The sequence below is a fragment of the Papilio machaon genome, chromosome 3, assembly GCF_912999745.1.
Source record: "Papilio machaon chromosome 3, ilPapMach1.1, whole genome shotgun sequence".
NCBI lineage: Eukaryota > Metazoa > Arthropoda > Insecta > Lepidoptera > Papilionidae > Papilio > Papilio machaon.
The window spans coordinates 5,926,513-5,940,756 of NC_059988.1; the positions used below are offsets into that span (position 1 = coordinate 5,926,513).

The 14,244-nt window shown below is 33.6% G+C and overlaps 1 protein-coding gene across 1 annotated transcript in view; it reads right to left on the reverse strand.

Moving 5' to 3' along the window:
- Positions 1 to 361: 361 nt before the first annotated feature.
- Positions 362 to 14,244, reverse strand: part of LOC106720455 — a 32,207-nt gene continuing 18,324 nt past the window's right edge. The window contains exons 2-10 of the mRNA XM_014515167.2: positions 10,999 to 11,206; positions 3,733 to 6,652; positions 3,263 to 3,501; positions 2,934 to 3,010; positions 2,425 to 2,791; positions 2,207 to 2,337; positions 1,971 to 2,123; positions 1,744 to 1,901; positions 362 to 1,524 (exon numbers count right to left, since the gene is read on the reverse strand). Coding sequence (XP_014370653.2) covers positions 1,404 to 1,524; positions 1,744 to 1,901; positions 1,971 to 2,123; positions 2,207 to 2,337; positions 2,425 to 2,791; positions 2,934 to 3,010; positions 3,263 to 3,501; positions 3,733 to 6,652; positions 10,999 to 11,074 — 4,242 coding nt within the window. The 5' untranslated portion in view covers positions 11,075 to 11,206 and the 3' untranslated portion in view covers positions 362 to 1,403. The remainder of the gene's footprint in view (positions 1,525 to 1,743; positions 1,902 to 1,970; positions 2,124 to 2,206; positions 2,338 to 2,424; positions 2,792 to 2,933; positions 3,011 to 3,262; positions 3,502 to 3,732; positions 6,653 to 10,998; positions 11,207 to 14,244) is intronic.

The following is a 14,244-nucleotide window of genomic DNA, read 5'->3' on the forward strand; positions in this document are numbered from 1 at the left end:
AGAGAGGAAGAAACCCAATAAGTTAAGAACATTGACAAATATCTATTTTCTTGATACCATAACCGTTCAAATAATACTAAGAGGTTCAAGGGATAAGGTAGATGAAAGAAAATGAAAGACAACAAGTTATGCATATACTGTAATCTATATTAGGGATCTTAATGATTTATTTGTCAATTATGATTACAATTAAATTATAGATCTACATGTACAAAAATTGTATATACAAGAATTATGAATTCATGTTTAAAACTATATTAGTTGGTAGATACATAACCATTTGATAATAGAATTATACCACCAAAATACAAAGTATACATTTAAAATGAAATAATTCCTTACTAAGAATAACATTGTCTTCGTCTAGTTTTCAAAATAAATCAAATAAGTCGAACATTAGTATATATTATGTATCTTTCGCTTCTTATTAATACTAGTTTAAATTGACGATATTTCATAAAACAATTCTTAATATAGTAGTTTCATTCAACACACAAATATAATTTTCAACTTGCGCTGTTTGGTGTATAGTACGTGAGGATACAAATACAGTTTGTAGTAACTCCCTACGATATAGCGAAGTCCAAATTGATCTTGAGTGACACAATATTGGCAGTAAGTCACTCAAAATAATTTAATTATATTGTAAACACCAAACGAATGTACGATTTTTCTCTTATTTACACACATCTATGCTTTAATATTTGGCACAATTACGCATTTCATGCACACATTCACACACCGCCGTCTAACAATTCTACTGGTTCTGAGCAAATATAGGTATGCAGAGAAATATCTACAGAAATACAATAGCCTCACCGCAAATATCATGCAACACGGGTGAGTATTTAAAATAATTTATTTACTCGCGCAATCAGTCGTATATATTATAATTATGACGAATAATAATAATTTATAACATAGTCATAAACATTAAAATTGGCTCTTTGTAATACTCAATTCGTTACTAATTAATTCAAATTCACTATCACAAGGGAACATCGATTACCGACCAATAGTTCAAAATAAGCCGAAAAAGTGATTTACATTTGTAAAGATGTCAAAAGCAAGATAATTTTTACGATTGGCACTATACGCAGTCCTTAATAGGCCGGACTAAAACCTACTCAAAATATATATATAAACTATGTAAAATCGTAAATCTACTTAAAATGTAGAAATCGAATAAATTCTGATGTCGTAGCGACAAGATTATCATCGATAAAATCGTCATAAATTTTCATCTCACAACCTGGTGTGCGGTAGCTAATCAACACATGATTCTAGAAGATATGGTCTGATCTAATCGTTTCACTAAGCCCTACACTTGAAAATCGAAGGGGTGGTATTGTCAAGAGTGTCAAGTCTAAGATAGTGAGTATTCGAGAGATATCTAGATGTTTCTAGAAGTTGTTATCGTAGTCGGAACGACGGCGCGAGTAGTGCGAGCGTGGATACTCGCCGGTGTACCCGTATACCTGCGATCCTCCACCGTTCTGACCGTAAAGTTGAGAGCCCCCGTATCTGACAAAAATTATAAATTTGATTAATCATATTTTTAAACCAAGGAATACAAATGAAAGAGCACCTGGTTATGAGGATAGAAGAATTTACTCATGCACCAGAGTTTTTGATGTAAATGTGGACTTTTTTTGAAATACTGAATTTCAGGAAAGAAGGAGGGCAAACTATTGTCTAGTAGGCAAATGAACGAAAAAATCAAAATTACTTAATTATACTGACCCATAGCCATTTCCAGATACTCCATAAGTCTGTGACCCACGTCCAGAGTCAGGAGTGTAGTGTTGCATATACTTGTGCAGCTGCGGCGTCCATTCTGATCTCCAAGAGTCACCAGGATTTTGATATGCGAGCTGTTCAATAAACGCTGTTGACATTCTCTGTAAAAATAAAAAAATAAATTAGTTAAATACCGAAAAAAATAAATTAAACCACTTCAAGTAGCTTACCTTTCCCGATGGAGGGTATGAGGGCAGATCCCGTTCTTTCATTTGATGTGTATCTTCGAATCCGCCCATATGACTTTTGTCTAGTTCCCGAAGCATATCCTCGCTTAAGGGTATTGGTTGTTTTGCTTTAGCGCTTTTTTGGCGATTAACGAGCTGCAAAAATTATGAAATTATTATACACGGTTCAATAAATTGTTTCCTTACTTTTTGTATACGAAAAAAAAGATGGAACTTACGACGGTAACACCAAATATGACAACGAAGAGAAGTGAAGCCATGGCAATAACAATTACTGCAATACCCCATTGTGGGAGGAATGCCTCATCTTCAGGTTCCACTATAGTTGGGTCTTCACGTTTTGGCAATACTGCAATAAATCATACGTGAAATTTTGTATAGTTTCATAAGCATATGTAACACAAAACGTGTAATGAGAATAATAAATACAAATTACCAATGAATTCTGTATAAGCTGGATCCATTACAAATTTTCCCATTTCCAATTTTCCAACTGATTTATCTATTGTTTTAGTCATTTTTTCGTTGCTCTTTCTCATTCTATCCTCCTCGGGTTGGTCGCCTAGCATTACATCAGGATCAAAATCTACATCTGTTATTTGTTCTTCAACTACAGACCCCGGCTTAGCTTGGTTAAGGGTTTTATGGAATAATCTCTTTAACTGCAATGTGTCAACTCTGTCTTCAACATCATTTAATTCTATGAAATAATCTACCAAGATAGATCCTGGTGTAAAACCGTCTATGCGAATATCTTTGTACCATTTTCTCAACAAGTCTGATTTTCCGTAAACCGAATTTAACTGCAAAAAAGAACAATAAAATTGTATTAAAACAATCTGAGAAAATTATATTTCTCTATATAATAATAATCAGCAGTTACAACTTGCAACTTATGATTTGAGAATTTGGGTTGTTCTAAATCATTATGTTAAAAATAATTACCTCTTCTTTAACTTCCTTCGCCAACTTTTGCCATTCTTCTGTGTGGTGGTCTAATAGTTCGGGAACCCATTTTGCACCTAAGATTTATATTATTTATATTAAAGTAATAAGTAAATTATTGCAAAGATTTTAGATTTATGGCAGTTTATAACTTTCGTGGTTTTTACTAATATGCTGTTCAAACAGTTTCCCGTTTCTCAACAAAATCCCGTTTCTTACGAACAGTATATTATAGCAGTTTGTTTTTTTTTCAACTTTTTGGATTACTCTTTAAGTTTTTTTTGCAATAGATGGCCAGTATGTTGAAAATAATATAAAATCTATGTTACCTGCAACAATTTTGATAGTAGCTGCTATATCACATTCGTGTCGACAAACACCAGGCGTAGTCGGCGGCGGGGGCGCTACAGTCGTCGTCGTTGTTGTGGTCGTTCTTCTAGTCGTAGATGCTTCGGTGTTAATACTAAACGGAGTCGTGGCAGTCGCATTTCTTTGTGCTTCTAAAAGTTTTTCTATTGAAAATGGCGTGGTAGACGGTGATGGCCAGCCAGTAAATTCGGTGGAAGCCCTGAAAGCAACATTTATTGTTCTAAGTAATATATGTAATGGTAAATTTGTAAAAGTTACTGTATTTCACCTTTAGCTACAAATTAATTTAATGTACGAAATGACTCTGCAAAGACGGCGACGTATGAATTCCTCGCTAGAGTCTATGCTAAGTAGTTTATTTTGTTTCTTGATAGAATTGTATTATTAAAAAAAATACTGTTAAAAACAAGCTAAATGTATGCATTATTACCTAGTAGGCCAGCCTTTTTGAATCTTTGGTGTGACTGCACTTGGTCCCATTTCTAAAGTTGATTTTGGAGTAGTTTTTCTTACTGATTTTCCACCTGGTCTTGAAGGGAAAACTAGTTTTATGCTACCTGTTGGCTTAGTACTAGTACTACTCGTACTAGGTTGAGTGGACTCTTCAGTGACGTTCGGTTTAAATCCGGGTGGCAACAAGTTAGATATGTCAGCAATTTTAATTTTACTTAACAAGTCCTCGCTTTTAACACTTTCAGTTTTATTCAATTTATAATTTGGTGGCAAAAGTGCAGATAGGTCTACAGGAACAGCATTAGCAGGTATTTTAACGCTCGGTTTAGACATTTCAGTAGTGGAGGCTGTAGATGTATTGTTTAAAGTAAATCCTTTAGGCAAGAAAGCAGATATGTCTACTTTCTCGACTTTGTTTAATATTTCTGGTTGTTTCGATTGTGTTTCTTCTGAAACCAGGGGTTTGTAACCCGGTGGTAGGAACTTACTTATATCATCTTTTTTAAGCTTATTCAATAAATCATCTTGGGGCTTGTTTTCTTTTGGTCGGTATTCTTTGGGTAGTAAAGATTTATCATCGAGTATTATAACTTTATTTTTAGCATTTATCCCAGACGATCTTCCTTGAGTTCCATTTATAATGGGGATTTTCAATGTAGGTAAAGTAATCGGCAAAGCAGTAGTAGTTGTCGTTGTTGTAGTTGTTGTAGTGGTGGTCGTAGTAGTACTTGTTCGTTTATCTTTAAATGACAGTTTTGGTTTATAGCCAGGAGGTAAAAATCCAGCAATCTCGTCCATTATTGTAACTAAAGATGGTTTCTTCCTAGGTTTTGGAGTAGTAGACGATGTCATGCGTGGTGTAAATTTCTTAATCATCACCGGCAACGGATCAGGAGATGATCTTTCGGTTATAGAGGAAACTTGTGTACTTTTTAATGTAAATACATTAGGTAACGTTGGTGTTGTTGGAGACATTGTACTTCTCACAGTCGTGTTTACTTGCGCTGTCGTTGATTCTGTTATTAATTCAATATTTTTGTTGTCGCTATTTAAATTTCCCGATAACACACTGCTCGATAATTCGGATTGAATGCTATCTAATTTATCGTTTATGTTTTCGGTAGATGATGAACTATTAACGATGCCGCTTTGTTCTTGAGCATTAGTGCTAGTTATGCCTTCTTCATCGTCTTTTTCATCCGTAAGAACTTGTTTTTTTTCTTCTTGTTCTACAGTAGGGAAAGGCAAAAAGCGAGCCCCTGAAACACTACGACTAGTTTGCACCGATGCAACAACTATCCAATTTTCCGTGGTAACTGGAGGAAGATCGTCGTTTGAGTTATCAAGCGGTGTCATTTCTGAAGATCTTGCTGAACTTGGAGTTACAGTCACATCGGGGATCGATATGGTTCCATTAACCACACTTTTTGTTGTTACTACAGAAACCACTTCTTGTCCTAAAATAGATGGTGTTTCTATGGATGATATTTCTTCACTAGAATATACTTTAATATTTGGAGCAGTGGAGTTGTTGGTTTCTGGGTCCAATTGATCAATAACAGTTGTATCGACAAATTCTTTAAAATTGTCGTCCTTCACCATTGTATTATTTGCTTTCATTACAAGAACATCAAAAGTGTTTGTAACATTAGTCGTTACTTCATCAACGACTTTTTCTTGTTCGTCTTCGTTATATTTATCAGGATCTGCTTCAGTAGCATCATATTCATCGTATATGTCAGTTACATGCTCTATAGGTTTTGTGGTTGTGGTGGGTTTTATTTCAGTATTCTCTGACTCTTCATAATATTCATAATATTCTTCTTTGCCATCTAATTCTTCGCTATCATCACCATTATTAAGATCGGCACTTAAAGATTTAGGAGTGGTAGCAGATCCAGATTTTATGTTAGCATTTTTATCTAAAAGAGGTGATTTCAAAATATCTTTTACCGTATTATCAGGACTCATAAAACTTGCGTCTGCTTTGCTATCATCTACATCAGTTTCGTTTTTAGCCGTAATCACTTGGACATCGAATGATTTTTGATTATTTTTCAACAGCTCTCTAAACGAACTAACATCACTAATATCATCTTCCAGTAATGGCTCTATATCTAAAAGTGATTTGTATTCTGTCGAAGAAGCATCGTGTTGTGGAATATTCTTAATTCCCTTGGATTGATTTCTTACAAGATATTTGTTAATTTCTATGTCGGTTATACTTCCTTTACTAGACGATACAGGGGTGTTGAAATGCGAAAATCGTGAATTATTTGGATTGACATTTAATTTATTTTTAGGTATAAAACTGTTTGGATTGTATGTTGTTACTCTATGTTGATCAAAGAGGTCGGTGTTGTCGTTTTCAATATCTTCTTCCCGTGGGATATGACCACTTTGACCATTGCTTCTTAAGCTATTGCTATCGAAAGGTAGAGTTTTAAATCTATTATTTTGTAAGAAATCAATATCAGGATTGTTTATTGTTATCTGACCTAAAAAGGTCTCTTGCTTTGTGGGGTCATTTTGATAAGCTACAGAATGTATTTGCTGAAGGTCTGGTTTCTTTGTTGATGCTGGATGTACGACCTGATAGTTAAACGGTAGTGATGGCCTAAACCTCTGGCGCTGAGAGTTACTAATCTCTGGTTGATTGATATAGTACTGAGCGCCTGATTGACTTCTTCCACTAGGTAGTTGGAAAGGTGATGGATTTTGATTATATCCAGGACTAGGTAAACGCCCATTGTTAAATAAAGATTGATGAGCAGCAGGTGAAACTTTAAAACTATCACCATGGTCAAAAAATGACGAAGGTCTTGTATTCGGAAATAGAGACGGTTGAACTTGAGCAAAACTTCTCTCTACTGGTGTGTAATAGTAGTCGTTTTCATCTGTAAAGAACAAAAATGTCCGTATTAATAAATTTGATAGATTTTACGATTGTAAGTGATGTCGAACATCCCACAGACTCTGTTTTCCTGTTACCTACATTTACTTCAAAGTCGTAAAAATTTTAATGATTTTAATTTTTATTAGTTTGATAAATATAAAATTACAATTAAAGTAAAGTTTGTTTTTAAATATAATTCATGTAACATCAATTACGAAGCGCGATTAGCGTTTGCTGAAATGTCGACATTTTTTTTTCGTCAGCGTTGGTTGTCCGACTGAATGTAGTCTAATGAGTCTTTCATTATACGTATTGTAAATGTAATTAATTTACAAAATTACTAACCATAACATGGTCGTATTTAAAGTGGAACAATGACAACGTATTTGTTAAGATGGTGTAATTACCGTAATTTACAAAGTCTGTTACTTAATACCCATTTACGATATGCGAATACAAGAGAAAGACAAAAATTTGTGAACGGAAAAAATCTAAATATGACTATCTTTTACTCGCAACTTTATGTACAGTAAAATATTTATATATGTTCGATAATTTACGCTAAAGTTCAATCCTGTGCTTATCTTAGTTATGGCTGAATTATATCTATTACATAATAAAAAAATTATTACCAAGCTGTAGTAAAATCTGACAGTATTTAATGGGGAAATAAAGTCAAGGGAATTACATTCTTGCGGTTCATATTCCTAATTAAGTGCGGTGCGATTATCCTTCAAGCTTAAATGGGGGCGTTGCTGAACTTAATAGAAAATCAATAATCTTGGGAGAGAAGTGTTTGACGCATATTGGACTTGCGACATTTTATTTGAAGAATATCTTGATTTAGCTAAACTTCTAATCATAAACTTTAACTTCGTGGACTGAAATTATTTTTTACAACGGAAATGTTACAAAAATATTTTAGGATTATTAACATTTAATTGTAAATTAATATTGTAATATAGGGGAATCTGGCGGTGTTTCAACTTTAAAGCGATAGTCGTTTGAACGTTTAAGACGCAGCTTTTAAATGTCTGTAGTTAAAAAGGTTGGTCATCGTTTGCGCAACACTCTGCTGCCTAATTGGTTATTTTGTAAGAAGGGGCGGGATTTGTTTCGTTGCAAAGAACAAAACAATTTTAGTGTACTTTTTTGTAAGTGGAACACCGCTAAGGGACCTGACTGTACATATTGCATTTTGCATATGTTACATCAGAACTTTATCAGATCAATTGAAATATTTATAAAATATAGATTCTCTAATCCGGTAAGCAAACTAAGGTTACAGCTCAAGTAAATCTTAACTTCCGGCGGTAGCCCTTGAGATAAATTACTATTGACAGATTCAAACAACTAGATCCTTTACATTATTGCTGCTAAGTTAAGCTATGGAGGTTAGTTTTCTCCGTCAGTTTCCGTACACATTCCGTAATTCCGTGTTGACCATCTTAGATTCTTAGTACAGTTGAAATTTCATAATTTATTTCACATCATAACAACATAAACGGCGACGGCGACGCGGCGCCACCCGTCACGTTCAGTCTCTAGAAATGGCGACAAGTGGATTGCGGAGGTTCATTTGGCCACACCAAGTAGAGGTCCGTGATCTCTGCATACCCCTCTGGGCTACAAGCGTGAGTTATGTACATAACGATATAAGCAGACGAGTATTTTTACAATAAGATGTAAAAACCAACGGATATTTTAATGATTCAGAAAAATTCAGCCTTGAAAACTTAGTGAGTCACCTCATAGTAAGTTACGATTAGGGGAAAACCTATGTACATGTTTTAAAATATAGTTTGTTGAACTTGATCTTATAGTTTTTCTGTTTATTCTATTTTATTATGTTTGAACGCATGAGGCACCTTTGGGTCAAACAGTGGCATTTTTTATGTAAGTAATGATTACATTACTCATTATTTACATTAGTAAATATGACTAAAATAACGATAGTAAAGAAATGACTGTAACGCCTACCTAAATATTATATTCTGTTTAGTCTCTGATGTTTAAAACTCTGCGCGACAAAAGTTTACTTAAATTATTACCTCAGAAACATTCGAATGTAACTTTTGCGGCGACGACTTACAATTTATGCTTACTTGAAACATAGCCCGCAATAAATATACCACGTACTTAATGTTAAGGAACATACACATTGAGCTGCTAGTATTTAGTAATAACAATAGTGTTCGTGATAATAAGTTTGAAATGTTTCTGAACTTCATAAATGAGTTAAAATAACACGTATGTATAAAAACGGTTTATGTAAATTTTGATTTAAAAGAAACATATTGATAATCGACCTTACAGTTTTTCCCATAGCAATAAAATGTTCATGTTATTTTTTCGTTCGTCCGTATATAGATTCCAATTATCAGAGAAACTTACAGAATAAAAGTTAAATAGCAGATTTAGTGGTATTCTTTACTTTAGCTAGTACAATAAATAACACGGAATCGGCATATTCGCAGCTTCCTAGTAGAACAAAGTCTTTCCTACAACTCCGGTCGGGTAAGAACCATGTCCTTAAAAGATGAAAACAGCTTACTATCTAATTATCTTGGTGAATAATCCTTACCCGATGCAATTTAATCACTGGGAATAATACATATGACTTAGTCATGTACAACATTGTTATGTGCAAACAGTATATATAAGTTAAACGCATATGGAATTTGAATGCAATATCTATTATTATAGGTTATCTAGTTGAAACTCGCATATGAGTTTTTGTTTTGTAAAATAAATAATATTACATTTTCTTTTATTTATAACTTGAAGGCCTGAATAAATTTGGTCATTGTTATATTTATAAAATAGTAATTTTATATATAATATTGATTGGGTGATTAATTGGGTAATTAAGAGCGTCGGTGGCTCAGGGGTTAAGCACTTGACTTGCAATCTGCAGGTCCTGGGTTCGAATCCCGCCATGTACCAATGTGTTTTTCGATTTTCGATTTACATATGTACATTTATCCGACGTTCTTACGGTGAAGGAAAACATCGTGATGCAACCTGCACATATCTGAGAAGAAATTCAATGATATGTGTGAAGTCAACCAACCCGCACTTGGCCAGCGTGGTTGACTATGGCCTAGTCACTCCTAAATTGGGGTAGGCTCCGAGCCCCTCGGTGGGGACGTATAGTGAGCTGATGATGATGATTAATTCGGCCCTTCAAGTTTTATTTCAATTTACGTATTAATACTAAGTTGTCGATTTTAGTATTATTAAGATGTCGCCTTTGAAATGTTATAAAACATTAGCTACTTAACAGCTTGATAGCATTGACAAGTGTCAAGTAATGTTTGTACAAGGTAACCATTTTGGTTTGCAATGGTGAAAATCAATACAAATACAAATTAACAGCACTTTAGAATAAATTAGATATCTTACTATTAATATAAATGCGAGTGTTTGTATGGTATGCGAAGGATGGATGAATGGATGTTTGTTATAAGGCATCAAGGACAGAACGGCTCAACGGATCTCGATAAAATTTCGGAGATGTAGAACATAGATAGTCTGAAGGAACATATAAGCTACTAATTAAGTTTTTTTTTAATTAATTCCAGGCGGACACAGTTGCGGGCAACAACTAGTAAAGTATTTTTAAGACGTGCCTTGCATTCGAATCACGACAGGAACATATTTCAAATAAGTGACGTAATTTTTTCTCAAAAACTGCCGTAGATATGACTTTTGAATAAGTCCTAGTGCTAAGTATGGAATATTTTTGCGAAAGTAGATAAGGTAAAGTGTGAATATACGCAGGTGGCATGTGAATAAGCCCTAATGGAAGATTCACACGAGGGTAGAACAATGAGGCATAGTGCTTTTATTCGCGCACTGTTAAAACAGCATTTTTCTGTACCGACGATGTGCGCTTAAATAGTGGCAGTACTGTACTGTAAACTGCTCTGTCCTAGTGTGAAAGTAGCATGATGGCGATCACACAAGCGGTCGCTGTTCGTAACTTGGGCTCTGAATAATAAATAGAGCGCCAGTTAGTCGGCACATGTGGGCGAGGACAGCGGGGTTGTCCGCCTACGATGCCCGCCGCAACACATTTTATATTATTTTCAACATTACATTTATTTAATGCATACAGAAACTTTGATTCTTTTATTTTGTCTATTTTCTGTTTTCCTTTCGCTGAACAGAGACAATTGTCGCATATAAATAGCAGGGCGTAGTAGCTTTAGCATAAATCATTCCAAAAACTTACTTGACATTTAAGGAATCCCCGAATGTAGATTAAGTAAGAGATATCTTCCCTAATGGATTGATTAAGTAACCAATAAATGACTATGAGTGTGAGCTTAATTTACAACTCACCTTGACATTGTGTATCCTTAATTATAAAAAGCAGGAACGCTGCGATAGTAACAATCCTCCAGCGTCGTCTTCCCATTTTGTTGTTTATTTCACCGTTTCATTTATGTTCTCACTTGTCACTGAACTTGTATACAATACCTCCACTACGTCATAGCTGTCGTGTACAAAGCACGGTCATTTGAAATATCGCCCGATTGCCGTTTCACATCTGAAACAAATAAAAATCATTTTATATGTGAGGCTCTTATATTTTACATGACTATGCTACAGAAAAATTCCCAATAGGATTTTTATTTTGGTGTTAATAATATTGACCCCAAAAATTTGGTGATAATTAAGTTTGTGGGAATCGCTTAATTTCATCATCAGCTTACTATACTCCCCAGGTTAGGGGTGACCATAGTCAACGCTGACCCAGTGCGGATTGGTAGACTTCACACATATCTTTGAATTTCTTCTCAGATATATGTAGGTAACGTCGGATAAATGTACATATGTAAATCGAAAATAGCTTTATTTATTCCATTTAAATTCTTTAATCGATATGTAAAAATAACCATGACAGTGGTTATTTTTACATATCGATTATTGTTATTGTTTTTATTCATAATAATATTCATAGTATATTATACATATACATTCATAGTAATATTGTTATGTATCTTTTCCGGTAATTCATCTAATAGAGGATGTAATTTAAATACAGCAAGATTTACATTCCTTAAACATAATTATGCATTATATGTGTAGATGTATATGTTTAACTGTTTGTTTCCAAAGACAAAAGAATGCTACATATTATCGTCCTATTAATTATCTTCGAAAAATTAAGATAACAATTATCGTAATTGTTTAGGAAAATAAACATATTTCGTATTTATCTTACTAATATTATAAATGCGAATGTTTAGATGGGTGGATGTTTGTTTAAAAGTATCTCCAGAACGGCTCAACGGATCTTGATAAAATTTGGCACGGTTGTAGAACATAGTCTGGAAGAACACATAGGCTATTTATTAAGTTTTTTTTTAATGCCGCACGGACAGCTAGTTATCACACACTTGTTCGTATTATAAATTTTTCTTTGACTTTTTTAACAGTAATACTGGCATGTTAGAGTAATAGAAAAAATACGACAGCAATCGTCCCTTGTATTATAATGATTTACCGATAAAGGATAAAGAAAGTACACAGTACGGCTTCTGAATTTTGATATTATCGATAAGATTCCATATAAGAATTCTGAAGCTATAACGAGTAAGCCAACATAAGTGGTAAAGTATTTAACGCGAGGCGTACGTGAGGTGATTGCTAAATAAAGGCAGACCAATCGCTAATATATTGAATTAGAGATGTTATTCGAAAATCGTATTATTAAATAATTTATAGTTATCCATAAACAAACAATTGAAATCCGCACTTTTTAAAATAAGTAAATTTTATTATTATTATCCTATATTTTCTAAATTCAAAAATTAGAATTTAATTTACAGAAGTCCAAACTTATTTTTTAAATTGATTTAATGAATATTGTTAATAATTAATGGGGAATTATAGCATTTCTTAATGTATAGTTCATGTAATTCTTATTATTATCTCTGCATTTGTTTTTATATTTCGTACATAATTTGTAAATAAAACGTAAACAAACGAATGATAAACCACTGCCTATTGTTTATTCATGAATTGAATGGCTATTTTTTTACACATAAGTAGATCTCTCGCCTTTTTTTCTTTAGTTCTCTCGACCTGATTTTGATTAATTTTATATCTATTTGATTTAATCATTGAATATACAATTTGATGTGAAAAATCTTTCCAACATCACTGAGTACACATCACGGTGTTTTATGAGTTCATTTCTTCCATTTTTTTACGGTTTTAAAACTTTAAATGATTTATTTTAATGCAAGATTTTTAGTTGCGAAAGATTATTGAACTAAGTGCGACGTCAAACACAAATCACAGCATTCCTTTTTACAATTGGTGATGAATACAAAACGTAGTGAAACGTATCACTCGACAGTAGACACGGCTGCAACGCGCCGCACTTGCCTCTTGCCGTGTGAAAGCGTCACGGACCGACGAACAGTTTCTCGTGCGCACTATAATATTGACGGATACATGTTTTAACAACACACAATATTGTGTGCATATCATAATTCTTAACCTATTGCTATATTAACATTTCCTATATTATTGAAAGCTGTTTATTGTTACAACATAATATGCGCGTTACTTTAGATATTAGTATGTAGTATTGAGAAGATCTGATTGAATTTCTATATCAATATTAGCTAATCGCCCGCAACTACGGCCGCATCGAATTAAAAAAAACGTAGTAAGTAGCCTATGTGTTCTTCCAGATTATGTTCTACATCAATACCAAATTTCGTCAAGGTCCGTTGAACCTTTTCGGAGATACCTTGAAACAAACATCCATCCATCCATCCATCTACACATTCGCATTTATAATATTAGTAAGATTATTGTATTATATTTTAATGCACATGATAATACTTGGAGATATAAGGGCACATATAAGTTAACAATGATTCATGTAAAGAGGGCAAATTGGGGACAAGTACCAAGGGTTTTTCTCAAAGTGGAAGTACTAAACAACTTGAGATAATGACTTCTAGAAAGCTAAGTAAAAAAAAGTTTTTACTATAATCCACCGTAGTAGTTTCCCGGCTAATTGGTGTTCAAGGCACATTGCACAACGGCACGGTCTCATACAAGTAAATAACGTAAGCCTAAGCGTGTCTGAGGCAGATTTAAATTGCCCCTATTGTGGTGGTTATGAAACATTCTCACGGCCAGCACATTGTCATATGCAAGCCCATACTTTTGCATCATACAAATTAATATTCAATTTCGATAACCATTCAAAAGCTGGTAGTTTAATGACCGCACGATAATTAAGTTTCTTTCTGTTTGTATTGCATAAGTCTTTTCAAAACCGTTGTTATATCAAACAAGTGTGTTTATAAAAAAATCTCACAACAACTTTTGTTAAAAATGCATTGGTGCGAGAGACAGAGAGCAGATTTTCATACAATATTTGCGAAATGATTATAGATTAATTTAAATCAGGTTTTAATGTCAAGGTTTACCGACTACTTTTGTATTTTAAACTATAAGAGTTTTTAAAGCATTTGTCATATTCCAATATTATTCATTACTTGGAACGTAAGTTTTAAAATTTTAAACTTAACAGTAATGGTATACCATAAAATTGCTTTA